A 14,864-nucleotide genomic window follows, 5' to 3' on the forward strand; every position below is an offset into this window, starting at 1 on the left:
CCTGAGGCCCCCGTGATGGTAGCTATCAGGAGCGGGCATGTCTGGGGTGACGCGGGCCCTTAGTGATGGGAGCTGACACCTTCTGGCGGTGTCCTCGATGCCAGGAAGGCTAGTTCACATGATGGAGCTGTCTGAGTTTGCAACTCTGCAGTTTTTTCTGATCCTGGGCAGCGGCCCCTGCCTGCCGGATGGTGATGCAGCCGGATAGAATGCTCTCCACAGGACCGTACACCTATGGAAATTTGCGAGAGTCTTGACCAAAAATTTACACTTTATTATGTACACTTCTACACCTGCCAGTTAATGTACTGTAAGTATCTAATCCGACAATCACCTGGCAGCGACTCAATGCATAAAAGCATGCAGGCATGGTCAAGCGGTTCAGTTGTTGATCAGGTCAAACATCAGAATAGGGAAGAGATGTGATCTAAGTGAGTTTGATCATGAAATGATTGTCGGTGGTTTGAGCATCGCAGAAACTGCTGATGATCTGGGATTTTCACACACAACAGTCTCTAGAGTTTACAGAGGATGGTGTGAAAAACAAAAAAAAACATACAGTGAGAGGCACTTCTCTGAGTGAAAATGCCTCCTTAATGAAAGAGGTCAGAGGAAAATGGCCAGACTGGTTCAAGCTGACAGGAAGGTAACAGTAACTCAAATAACTAGGCTTTACAACAGTGGTGTGCAGAAGAGCATCTGTAAATGCACAACATGTTGAACCTTGAAGTGAATGGGCTACTTACAACAGCAGAAGACCACAGACAACCGTACAGTGGCCACTGAATGAGGTGCAGTAGGTACCAACTAAAATGGTGTCTGAGTGTACAGGATGGTAACAGGAACTTGCACATTTACTCAATATGATCTGATTCATCCTCTTTCATTGTACCAGTTTCCCTATCTCTCCTGATGCCCCACTGTCCTGCAAAGTACCACCTTTCCTGTCTCTCCTGACACCCCACTGTGCCACGACCCAGCTTCCATATCTCTATCTGTACCCCACTGTCCCACAAGTCCCAGCTACACACCACTGTCCCACAAATCCCAGCATCCCTGTCTCCCCCTACATCTCACTATCCCAAGACACAGCATCCCTGTCTCTCCCTACACCCCACTGTCCCACAAGTCCCAGCATCCCTGTCTCCTCCTACATCTCATTATCCCAAGTCCCAGCTTCCCTGTCTCTCCTGACACCCCACTGTCCCACAAGTCCCAGCTACATGCCACTGTCCCACAAATCCCAGCATCCCTGTCTCCCCCTACATCTCACTTTCCCAAGACACAGCATCCCTGTCTCTCCCGACACCCCACTGTGCCACAAATCCCAGTCTCCATATCTCTATCTAGATTCCACTGTCCCATGAGTCACAGCTTCCCTGTCTCTCCCGACATCCCACTGTCCCACAAATCCCAGCATCCCTGTCTCCCCCTACATCTCACTATCCCAAGTCCCAGCATCCCTGTCTCCCCCTACATCTCACTATCCCAAGTCCCAGCATCCCTGTCTCCCCCTACATCTCACTATCTCAAGTCCCAGCATCCCTGTCTCTCCCTACATCTCACTATCCCACAGGGGCCACCCTGAGTCCTGAGGTTAGAACATCCAAGAAGCTGCAGAGGATAGTGTACACAGCTCTATATATCAGAGGATAGTGTACACAGCTCTGTCTATCAGAGGCATGGTCCTTCCCAACACTGACAGCATCTACAAGAAGGTGGCCTCTATCACAAGTGTCCACCTACCATCAGGGCCAAGCAATCTTCTCACAACTACCATCGGGCAGGAGGTACAGAAGCCTCAAGTCCCAAACCACCAGGTTCTTGAATCAACTTGCACCACCCTAACCCTACCACAGCAACAGAACACTTATAGAGCACTAGTTGCACTACCACGCGCATTCCTCTGCTTGTGTCCTCTTTGTACTAAGGTTTTGATTTAATGCAGCTTTTCTTTCTCTCTCTTTTCTTCAATAATATACTTAGGCATGGCAAGGCAAGTTTATTTGTATTGGAGATTTATGTCTCCATTTAAAAGAGCTTAAGGTTAGGGCAGACTTCACATCATCTGAAAGCTTATTCCAGATATGTGGAGCACAGTAACTAAAAGCTGCTTCACCATGTTTAGTTTTGACCCTAGTGCCAGTAAGCAGACACGTCCCAGACAACCTGAGAGCTCGGGAGGTTCATAATGCAGTGAGGGATGGGAGATGTATTTTGGCCCGAGACTATTCAGAGTGTATAAACCAGTAGTAATATTTCAAAGTCAATCCTCTGATGGACAGGAAGCCAGTGATCTGAGAACTGGAGTGATGTGTTCTACTTTCTTGTCTCAGTGAGGATGTTCTGACTCTAGTGGCGGCTGTCCGAGGGATTTTTTTACCGAGATCTGTGAAAACACCATTGCAGTAGCCAAGCCTCATAAAGATAAATGCCATGGATGAGTTTTTCTGGATCTTGCCGATACGTAAGCCCTTTCACTCTCACTATATTTTTAAGATGGTAGTAGGCTGGCTTTGGAATTGTCTTAATGTGGCAGTTAAAACTTAAGTCGGAGTCCATGACAACACCAAGGTTATTGGCTTGTTTTGTAGACTGTAACAAGGATTCTAAGTTAGCCACTGACTTTTAATCATTCTCTTTTAGCACCCCACAGACAATTATTTCAGTTTTTCTTTGTTTAGTTTGAGGGAATTTTGGCACGTCCAATCAGTGATTTGTTCATTACAAGTTTTTTCAGTGACTGTATGGGACCATACTCACTTGATGATACTGTTATATAAATCTGAGTGTTATCCGCATAATTAAAGCGAGATATTTTGTTGCTTACCATGATCTTAGCTGCAGGGAGCACATACATGTTAAACAGAAGAGTCCTGAGTATCGAACTTTGAGGCATTCCGCATATCATTTTTGTTTGATCAGATATGTAGCTACCAATCAATACAATATAGACCCTGTCCTGTACATGATTTAAGCCACTTTAGGACTTTACTGGAAAGTCCCAACCCAGTTTTCTAGTCTGTCCACTACTATGCCATGATCAACTGTGTCAGAAGCAGCACCAAGATCCAGTAAAACCAAAAATGAAATTTTACCATTATCATGGGTTAAGTGGATGTCATTTACTTAATTCCATCACCCCTACTGAGGTCAAGGCTACAAACAGTAACTCATCAGAATCATCTCTCTAGTGCCAGTCTTTCTCTTTGTCTCCAGATGCAGCCTATCTTCTTGTTGTGTTCTTCTCACAGGCATGAGGTCTCCCAAGCTTCTGTTGGCTCTGGGCTCTGAGCTCCATAGCCAACCCTCCTCTTTTCACAGCCAAGGTCCATAGCAGAGTTCTTGAGTAACATATTGTATGTATAATTTATATATAATTAATGTTCTGTGTGTCATTTGTTCCTCTGTGTCTGGAATGCTGCTGCTCATAGTACCTGCACCTGCACTGTATCTATGCACGGAATAATAGTCAATAAACTCGGCACTCAGAAAGAAACCTTGGAGCTTAGCATCAGCCTTTTTCAAGGGGAGGTACTTCCAGCAGTCTGAGTTCCAGGAAGGGCAGGGTCCAGAAGACAAGTGCAGATGGGGAACTCAGCAACAAACCTGCACAGATGGAGCAAGCTCCCCCAGCACCACACTTCACCAGGATCTCAGACATCTCCAGAAACACCCGCAGCCAAGACCAACATCAGTAAAGGATTGCATTTTTGTCCTGCCTTCAGTCAATCCGAATCACGTTATGGCCACTGAAACAGCTTTGCCTTGTAGTCACGGTTGAAAAGTGGGAGGGGTCACTGCCAATGTGCGCATAGCAAGCTGCCACAATCAATAATGTGATCATCAATAAATCATGAGGTCAAAATCCATCACCAACAATTCCTCAAAGTCTATATCAACATACCCCTGGAGCCACATGGCCCAGGCACTGAAATGCTGATCGTGCCGTCAGTATGAGCACTTCTCTAATACTAATGAATGGTCAACACTGAGTAATGAGAAGTGGTGAGTGAGATAGACCAGCTGCTTGAATGGTGTTGCAACAATGTTCTCACACTCAGTGTCATTAAGACCAAGGAATTGATTGTGGGCTTCAGAAAGGGGAACTTGGGAGAGCATACACCGGCCCTCGTCAAGAAGCCAGCAGAGGTACTGATGAGCAGTTTCAAGTTCCTGGGGGGGGGGGGGTAGGGGGGTCAACATCTCTAAAGATCTATCTTGATCCCAATGCCTTGATGCAACTACAAAGAAAGTAGTCTGATGAGATTTGATACGTCGCCAAATTTCTACAGATACACTGTACTGTAGAATGTTATAGAGCATTCAAATTGGTTGTATCACTGTCTGGTATGGCGTCGCCAATGTGCAGAATCTGAAAAAGCTACAGAGGGTTGTCGACTTAGCCAGCTTCACCATGAGCACAAGCTTCTCCACCATCAGGAACATCTTCAATCAACCAGAAAAACCTTCTGAAACCTGCAAAAGGTTGAAATAGACAATAGACAATAGACAGTCGGTGCAGGAGTAGGCCATTCGGCCCTTCTAGCTGGCACCACCATTCACTGTCATCATGGCTGATCATACACAATCAGTACCCCGTTCCTGCCCTCTCCCCATATCCCTTGACCCCGCTATCTATAAGAGCTCTATCTAACTCTCCCTTGAATGCATCCAGAGACTTGGCCTCCACTGCCTTCTGGGGCAAAGCATTCCACATATCCACCACTCTCTGGGTGAAAAAGTTTTTCCGCAGTTTGTGCCCAGTTTGTGACTTGTTCATGAAATGCTTTAATTTGAAACCTGAAACTGCATGTTAAAATGTTTACTCTCTTCATGAAAAGACCATGGTGAACATAACAATGGGCCTTATCATCATCAGTGCAAGTGCTTGAGCTCATGGAACATCACCCAGTGATCGAAGTCACAGTTTTCCTCCATGCCTCAGGCCGATAACGCTTAATCCATGAACGAATCTGGAAATAAACAGCCCAACCCTGTGCAAAAATACCACCAATGGCCAAGAAATGCAGCCAGCACAAAGTTCTTATTAAGCAAACATATTTATTTTAATAAATCCACGTACATCAAAGCTGTTATCGGTAGTTACCGATAACACTCCTCAACTCCTCATTAACTCCTGTAAATATACCAATCATTGGTTGCTCCTATCCACTCTGCATGTTCTGATGAATTATACCTCTCAAAGAATTCACTGATTTTTGTGAGTTTGAAAGGAACTGAACTGAAAGTAATATCAATCACAACAGAGCCGTATTTTGCAATCATTTGTCACCCTTTGAAGTCTGAAGACCTTTGGATCTGGACTACAGGATTGATGGAGAATATAAAAGGCTCTTGACTCCTATTTCAACCTTTTAAACCAAAATACTAATTGCAAAATAGTAAATTTGCTGAAACTTAAGTACTTTGTTTGGTACAATCAACACAGTTTAGAATTTTGTGGTGAGTTACAAGCATGGCAAATTTCAGTCTCCGTAGAAAATCTAATTCAACTTCAGCAGAATATCTCTTGACTTCTTTTCACAAGACCTATGCCTGACTTGCTGAGTTCCTCCAGCACTTCGTGTGTGTTGTTGTTCTTCAATGCCTTTTCCCAGCTCCCATCTAAGCTTTCTCTTCTCGTAAGTTACATTTCAAGAGTCAAGTTATAAAATATGATGAAGTCCCAATGATAGGTTTCAGCCCAAAATATCAAATGTTTATTCCTCTCCTTAGGTACTGCCTGAACTGCTGAGTTCCTCCAGCATGTCATGTGTGTTGTTGTAGAGTTCCAGCGTCTGCAGAATCTCCTGTGTTTATAAAACCTTTCACTCCTTCCTTCAAGCATCCTTTGCCTCCTAAATTCTTTGCAAAGCCCTTGAGAAACCAAGAGATGTCTAGTGAGCAAATCCTTATCTGGGAAGGGGGAGGAATTGCCAATCTTTCAAGTTAAAACCCTGCATCAGAACTGAAGATGAACTGTTCTAGTCTCTATAGATGTGACTTCCCTACATGAACACTTCCAGCTGTCTCCCTTATCATTTGACCATTTACAAGGTGGTGGAGATTGGGCTTTACTGTTTCCACAGCTACAAATGTTCACCTGCTATTAGAAACTTTTCCACCTCACCACAGTAGACTGAGCACATTGTCTGGGAAAGGCTGACTTCTGTCATGGAGTTAGGATCAGACATGGAAAGATAGAACAGTATAGGTCCTACGGTCCATGATGCCTTTAACCTGCTCCAAGATCAAACTCGTCCTTCCCTCTCACATAGCCTCTGGTTTTCTGCCATCCATGTTCCTACCTAAAAGTCTCTTAAATGTCCCAAATGTATCTGCCTCTACCACCACCCCCGGTAGTGAGTTCTATGCACCCACCACTCTCTGTGTAAAAAAAGCCTAACTGACATCCCCACTATACTTTCCTCCAATCACCTTAAAATTATGCCCCTCATACTAGCCATTTTCACCCTGGGAAAAGGTGCTGGCTGTCCACTCTGTCACTGCCTCTCATCATTTTAAACCCTCTATCAAGTGATGTACAGTCCTCCACTATATTAGCTGGGATATTGGTAACCGTAAACTTAGAACACAAAACAGCACAGCATAGCACAGCCTTTTTGACCTACAATATTGTGCTGATCTTTTAGCCTACTCTAGCATAATCTAACCCTTTCCTCCCACATAGTTCTCCATTTTTCTATCATCTATGTGCCTATCTATGAAACTCTTAAAAGCCCCTAATACATCTGCCTTTACCAGTACCCTTGACAGTTCAAAGTTCTCAGTAAATTTATTATCAAAGTATGCATATGTCACCATAAGCTATGATGAAGTTGATCTCCTTGTGCACATTCGCAGTAGATACACAACAGATTCAGTGAAAGAGAATACACAAAAATGGACTAACAACCAATGGCAGTTAATTCCACGCACCCACCACTCCGTGTAAAAAGAACTTACCTCTGACAGTCCCCCCCCATACTTTCCTCCAAACACCTTGGCAGTTATGCACCCTGATATTAGAGCTTCTCTCTTCACCACACAGAGTGTGAGATACGGCAACTTTCTCAGACCACAACACTTCTGATACATTTATACAATCCGAGTACACAGCAGGAGTCTGCATAAGCCATAAGCAGGCAATTCCCGACGTAGCATTAGCACTGCACATCGTGAATACGTTTTCCTGTTGAGAAAATCCACTCCCAGACTGTGCTCATGATGTGTAAGGTGATCTCCAACAACACCTCACCAATACCACTTATCACCCCTTCAAGCCGGAACTATGGGAGGAAATTGATTTTCTCAAACGCCTAATATTTCAATCTGACATTTTCAGAGACTCTAAACACAAACAGAATCCCTAAAGCATCCCAAGAGGCTGAGGTGAAATACCATTCACAGTTCTCACTCTGGGTTTTACAAACAGGCTGTGATTATAATCCAAGGTGATCCACCCCACCTTCACCGCCGGACCTTCTGAATCAAAAGCTCCTCTCAGAAGGTAATATCCCACCTATTGCTCTTACTTGGTCCATCGTCTCCCTCAAAGAAATCCCTCACAAATTCATTGCCGGCTGGTTACATCATGGTCTTGTATGGCAATTTGAATACATAGAAATGTAAGAAACTGCAGAGAATACTGTGCTCAGCCCAATGCATTATCCCTCCACTCCTCAAGATGGTAATACCCATCATCAAAGATTCCCACCACAAGGACCATGCCATTTTCTTGCAGTTACCATCAGCAGAAGGTACAGAAACTTGAAGCTCCACACCACCAGGTTCAGGTACGGCTACTTCCCTTCAACCATTCAGTTCTTGAACCAATCATCAATACCTCAGTACAATAACACATTTTCACTATGTAATGCGCTGTAAGGATTCATTGCTAATGTAGTGACTTCTTTGTAATGTTTCATGGCTAAGGTTAACGTAATGGCTTCTCTGTAATGTTTACTGCTGAGGCAATGGTTTCTCTGTAGCGGTAACGTTTGGGTTATGGCTGGAGGTAATAGGACTGTTAGCCAATCAGAGATCGTTGCTCTATCTTGTGAATGTGGAAGGAGATTTTTCGCGGTCTTTGGTCGAGAAGAGATGGACAGGGAAGACACATGTGGAGAGAGCTGATAGACCACCGGATGGAGTGGACTGGGATCCGAGGGTCCGAGGGTCCGAGGGTCGGCGATGCTCGGAGGAGACCGATGGCGGAAGAATGGCGACTGAGTGAGCTCCAATGTGCACTTTTGACTTTTCCTTGAATTGGGCCCTTTTTTATTTTCATTACCAACTCTATATTCAGATTAAGATTCAAAAAGTTCAATCATTTAATTGCAGATGGTGTACTGCCTGATATTTTGTGTTGTGGGTTTGTAACCGGACGGCACATCACACAGCATCCACACAAACGTGATTTCTCTGTTTGGCGGGGCCAGAGGCTGTTTTCCCCTAAACAAACATGAGGGTTACAACTACAATGTATTTTCTCTTTTAAATCTGTACTTTCTTGCCTAATTTTGTACAATTTATATTAATCCATGTTTTCTTTTCCTTGTGATTGTTGTGTCTCGACTGCTCTGTGCCTGTGACGCTGCTACAAGGAAGTTTTTCCATTGCCCATGTGAACTTGAGTGGATAATAATGAATTCAGCTCTGATTTTTAACTTTAGTCCAGCCAAGAGTATAAGAGCTTGGAGCAGAGCAGAGAGCAACCCCCCCCCCCCCCCCCCACCATTCAGAAGATCCTGGCTGATAACCTTGGCTTCAGTAGCACGCGTGCAGTATGGTAATGAAATGGGCAGCATGGTGCCACAGTGGCCAACATAACTCTTTTCAGTGTCAGCGACGCCAGCGGTTCAATTCCTGGTGCTGTCTGTCTGCTCTCCTGTGACTGTGTGGGTCTCCTCCAAGTGCTCTGGTTTCCCCCCACACATTCCAGAGATGTACCGACTAGGGTAAATTGTGAGCACGTTATGTGTGGTGGCACTTGGGGGCAGCCCCTCACATCACTGTTGACAAAAACGATGCACTTCAGTCCGTTTGAGGACGATGAAATGTGACCAATCTCTCTTTACAAAAAAATTTCTGGTAGGAGCAGATTTCACAGTGTAGTTACTCACTCTTCAGTTATTTAATCATCACTTAAGCTCAAACCAAACACTTGGCTTTTATTTGAAATAACGGGGAGACGTACTTGGATCCAATTACTGACATGGATCGGTTGACTTTGGGGCATAATTTGGATTTACATGGAGAAACAGCTTATTCAGTCATAGAAGTAATCTGATATCTCAATTGAAACCCTTTCAGTACGGCATAGACGGTTCTATTCGTGGGAGGGATATTCTCCAAAAGTTTTTATAAATGGATTTTCTTACAAACTGTTTATTAGAACAAGCCAGCAATTGAGTTTGGCTTTCTACAGCCTGTGGTACCACTGATACAGTGGTGTAATAACAGAACTGCAGGTTTCTCCACATCTCTGCCCAATCAGCAGCTGAGGGAGTGAATGGGTAAATAGAGCGCTGTGCGATAGTCTTAGGCACAGCTAAGGTGCCAAGGATGTTTCCACAGTACTGTAGCAATTTTATCTATTGCACCGTACTTCTGCCATTAAAAAAACAAATTTCTTGACATGCGTGAGTGATGATAAACCCGATTCTGATTTGGGTCTCTATTGTGGACTGAGAGTGGGAAGGGGTCAGGGAGAAGGGAATCATGGTTGGGAAAAGGGGAAGGGAGAGGGGAGGGAGTGGCAAGCACCAGAGAGACAATCTGTAATGATCAATAAATGAATTATTTGGAATCGAATGACCTTGCCTGGTGTCTCCGGGCTTGGCACGTCTGCACCCGTGCCATCCCTCACCCTTAGCACTCATTACAACCTCTCCCATGGCACTCCACCTTCACCTTCCCACTTCTTCTGTGCCCACCAGATTTACAAACTCGCTCTCCATCTCACATTGGCAAATGCAGTACTGTGCAAAAGTCTTAGGCACCCCAGCTGTGTGTGTGTGTGTGTGTGTGTGTGTGTGTGTGTGTGTGTGTGTGTGTGTGTGTGTGTGTGTGTGTGTGTGTGTGTGTGTGTGTGTGTGTGTGTGTGTGTGTATACACAGTTCTGCATAGGCTAATGAAGTAAAACTTGGAGAAATATAGTTACCTGGTTTGGTTTAAAAAACAGAAAAGCAAATTCTTAGTTAAATAGTTAACTGGCTTTGAGACAGAGTTTGTGGATGATTGACAGATGGGCAGAGGAGTGAGTAGCATTGAGGAAACACAGAGTCTGCAGATTAGGAGACAGGCGTAGACAGATTAGGAGAAAGGGCAAAGAAGTGGCAGATGTATGGTCATGTATTTTTTCTACGATGAATAAAAGCATAAACTATTTTCTAAACATGGAGAAAATTCAAAAATCAGAGTTGCAAATGGACTTGAGAGTCCTCTCGTATGATTTCCTTAAGGTTAACTTGCAGGTTGAGTCTGTGACGAGGAAGCAAATGCAATGCTTGCATTTATTTCCAGATGACTATAAAATATAAAAGCAAGGATGTGATGCAGAGGCTTTATGTAGTATTGGTCAGACTGCACTTGGAATACTGTGAGCAGTCTGGGCCTTTTATCTAGGAAAGAATGCGCTGGTGTTAGAGAGGGTCCAGAGGAGATTCACAAGAATGATCCTGGGAATGAAAGGGTTAAGGTATGAGGAGTGGCTCTGGGTCCGTACTCATTGGAGCTCAGAAGAATAAGGGGGATCTCATTGAAACCAACTGAATATTGAAAGGCCTAGATAGAGTGGAGAGGATTTTCCTCTCCTCTAGTCTAGGATTTAGAAACAGCCTCAGAATACAACAGCTTCCCTTTAGAACAGAGATGAGGAGCAATTTCTTTCGCCAGAGGGTGGTGAATCTGTGCAATTCATCGCTACAGACGGCTGTGGAGGCCAATTCACTGGGTATATTTAAAACGGAGGTTGATAGGTTCTTCATTAATCAATGCATCGAAAGTTACAGGGAGAAGGCAGGAGAATGGGATTGAGACGGATAAAAAATGAGCCTTGATGGAATGGTGGAGCAGACTCGATGGGCCGAATAGATTGGCCAATGGTTTTATTCCAAAGACGTAGGGGTTTGTAGGTTAGTTGGTCGAATGAGTGGAATTGGGTGGTGTGGGTTTGTTCAGCAGGGAGGGCCTGTTACTGCGCTGTGTCCCGAAGGAAATTAAATGTAGCGGACAGCGCGGATACATCCTCTGCTAAAAGGTGTGTCAAGCATTGAGTTGAGAAGGAGCCAGTGCTGTAAGCTGATCTCACTGTGACAGTGGCAGGGGTGGAGGAAGCCAGGACTGAGGCAGGAGGGCTTGCCGGTGCATAAACCAGACCTCATTACTCTGCTTTCCGACGCCTGAGGCAGCTGAATAAATGTTTTCTCAGTCTCCTATACATATCCGACTCTCTGCTCTGCTCACTGTTCGGGATTCGATGCTGAACATTCGCTGGATTTTTTCCAGTGTTCGCTAACCTGAATATAAACATTCTTCACCACAGTTCTCAGCAGCACCTCCTGAATAGATCCTGAGGCAGGGTTCTGCACTAGCATTGACCAAGGAAAGGTCTTGGAGTCTCATAGAGTCATAGAGCATTACAGCAGAGAAACAGACCCTTCAGCCCATCTAGTCCATGCTGAACCATCACTCTGCCTCAGTCCCATCAACCCATACCTGGACCTTAGCCCTCCATATCCTTCCCATCCATGTACTTAACCAAACTTCTCTTAAGTGTTGAAATCAAACCTGCATTGACTACTTACATTGGCAACTCAATCCTCACTCTCACCACCCTCTGAGTGAAGATGTTCCCTCTCAGTTTCCCCTTAAACATTTCACCTTTCTCCATGATCTCTAGTTCTAGTCCCACCCAACCTCAGTGGAAAAAGCATTCTTGCATTTACCCTGTCTATACCCCTCATAATTTTGTATACAGTACCACTATCGACTCTCCCCTCATTCTCCTACAGTTTGAGGAGTAAAGTTCTAACCCATTCAACCTTTCTCAATAACTCATGATCCGACATCATCCTTGTAAACGTTCTCTGTAATTTTTCAATTTTATTGATACCTGTAGGTAGGTGACCAAAACTGCACACAGTACTCCAAATCTGCCCTCACTGCCTTATACAACTTCAACATAACATCCCAACTCCTGTACTCAATACTCTGACCTATGAAGGCCAACGTGACAAAAGCTTTCTTTACGACCCCGTCTACCTGCGATGCCACTTTCAAGGAATTATGGATCAGTACTCACAATCCCTCTGATGTGTTACACCCCTACCGTCCACTGTGTAAGTCCTACCCTGGTCTGTCCTCACCACCTCACACTTGTCTGTGGCGCAGTCGGACTCAGCGGATTCTAGAGGGTCAGCAAAAAGTGTTATTGACATTTCTAAGCGTATTTTATATGTTTGCAAGACCCTGCTGGACATTAAGAACTTAAGGCACTGCAGACCCACCCCATCAGCAAGCTGCCCGTTGGCGGAGTAACTGAGGAAGTTGGACTCGTTACGGATCGTGGCTGCTGTCTGCGTCAGAAAGGCGTCGGAGGAGTTGGCGCGCGAAGGTGGCGTGCAGACTAACAGCAAGTAATCATCTCAGACACTTCTCCCGTGATTTTGGAATGCTGCAAGTCTGATTCGCTGATTGGTTGGCAGACGGCAGGGGAGCTGCAAGGCCTCAGTTGTGGCGAGGATTAGGCCACGTGCTGCAGTGTTGCCTAATCACAGCTGCCCAGGAGAGAGGTGTTGAAGCCGGTGTGCTCCACTGGAGTGCTGGGGGAGGGCGGTGTGGGACAGCGTCCATGCTGGAGTCACTTCTGCACACTAGTGTTCACTGAGCAGAAGACAAGCTGCATTCTGTTTGACTGCCGACTGCTGCAACTTTCATGGACTCAGGGTCTCACACTATACTTTTAGTGTGACTGTTTTTACTGATATCTTATATGTGCTTGCTAACTTATATCTGCTATACCTGTCTTGTCCTGTGTCTGATTGTTGGTACTCTGTTTTGCACCTTGGCCCTGAAGGAACATGGTTTTGTTTGGCTGTATTCACAGGAATTCGGGTATGGTTGAATGACAATTAAACTTGACCTTGAACTCAAAATCCATTTGCATTTTTTTCCGGCTGGTCCAGATACCACCGCAAGCCATGGTAGCCTCCCTCGCTGTCCACTACACCCCCAGTCTCGGTGCCGTCTGCAAATTCGCTCGTCCGGTTTACCACAGCATCATCCAGACTTCGAAATCAGTTCAAGCTTCAGAATTTGGGCAGACCAGCCGAAGGCAACAGGTACAGGGATGCTCAGTACAGCAGGAGTCCTGCACAGACCCTCAGTACTACAGCAGGGATACCCTATGCTCCTATATCTAGGACTCCGAACTGGTTCTGCACTTGATGTGGAGTGCATCAGAATGGCCGACCTGTTGAGGTTCTTCAGCTTTTCGTGTGTGTTGCTCTGGATTTCCAGCGCCTGCAGAATCTCGAGATCACAAAGCAACAGAACCAAATGCAATGAAGAGGCCACTGTGTGGAAAACACGACCAGGGCAGATTGTTACTCTAGTCCCGACAATGGACAACTGACTGCCGCGAGCCTTCACCTACCTTACAGACACGAGCAACCCTGGAAAAAATGGCTCTGTCAGAGGTGTGGCTGTCCTCTGTGGCTTCTCGAAAGAAAAAGTATATCTTATCGTCGTCTGGATTGTAGGTGTCGGGGATGGGGAACGCTCCGATGAACTTGGCTTCTGTAAAGAAAATCTTTTGTTTAGAGACTGAGTATGAAAAGTAATTTGGAAAATATGAACAGAATTTAATCCATTGAAAATGCGCTGAATGGGGCTTTTGTTAACAAAAATAAACATTGTTATTTTTAGATCCAAATGGTCTCTCTTTACAATAATCCTACGTGATGCAGAGTGGAGATACCGGGGTTCCCAAAAGGTACTCAGAACACTTTACTAACAGATAAAACTCACAGTCTTTGCTCATTTGACAGAAATATACTCACAGTAAAGCAGAAAGTCACACTTGCTAACCCTGATGTGAGAACAATGTTGGGATGACTTCAGGAAGAACTCACTCACGTGGACAGTGATCAACACTACAAGCGAGTTTCCTTTATTTATTTGTTTGGCAGATGTGGGTACAGCAACCAAGGACAGACATTCGCTGTTTTTAAATTTTGAATCTGTAGTCTTTCATCTTTGTTTATCCACAATTTCCTTCATCTGACCAGCTTGCTTGGACATTTCAAAGACTGTGAGGAGTCATCGCTGGATTCAGCCAAGGTTAAGGACGTAAGACTTCCTTCCCTAGTGGTCATTTGTGAATCGGAAGGAATTAACATGCAGCTGATAGTCTCACAGTCACCAGGAAGGACTGTGACATTGCTTTTAGACTGAGAGCAGGTGGGGATTTCAAGCAACAACCATTGAGGACATTTTCAAAAGGCAATGCCTTAAAGGCAGCATCACTGGGTCCCTCGTCACTCAGAACATGTCCCCTTCTCATTGCTATCATCAAAGAGGGACTACAGAAACCTGAAGACCTACACTCAACATTTCAAGAACAGCTTCTTCCCCTCCGCCGTCAGACCATGAACCCCCTCACTCTTTGTGCTCTCATGTGCACTCAGTGGCCACTTTATTAGGAACAAGAGGTGAATCTGCTGCAGTAGCCCATCCACTTCATGGTGTGCATTCAGAGATGCTCCTCTGCACATCACTGTTGTAATGAATGTTTACTTGAGTTACTGTCACCTTCCTGTCAGTTTCAACCAGTCTGGCCAATCTCCTGTGACGTC

General features: G+C 44.9%; 1 protein-coding gene across 2 annotated transcripts in view; it reads right to left on the minus strand.

Annotated features, from left to right (window-relative positions):
* The window catches only part of sema3d (sema domain, immunoglobulin domain (Ig), short basic domain, secreted, (semaphorin) 3D), a 276,802-nt gene that overhangs the window by 66,202 nt on the left and 195,736 nt on the right, over positions 1–14,864 (minus strand). For both annotated transcript variants that reach the window (XM_059987393.1, XM_059987392.1), the window contains exon 8: positions 13,664–13,806. In XM_059987393.1, the coding sequence (XP_059843376.1) occupies positions 13,664–13,806 (143 nt within the window). The remainder of the gene's footprint in view (positions 1–13,663; positions 13,807–14,864) is intronic.

This window comes from Hypanus sabinus, chromosome 13 (genome assembly GCF_030144855.1).
Source record: "Hypanus sabinus isolate sHypSab1 chromosome 13, sHypSab1.hap1, whole genome shotgun sequence".
Lineage (NCBI taxonomy): Eukaryota > Metazoa > Chordata > Chondrichthyes > Myliobatiformes > Dasyatidae > Hypanus > Hypanus sabinus.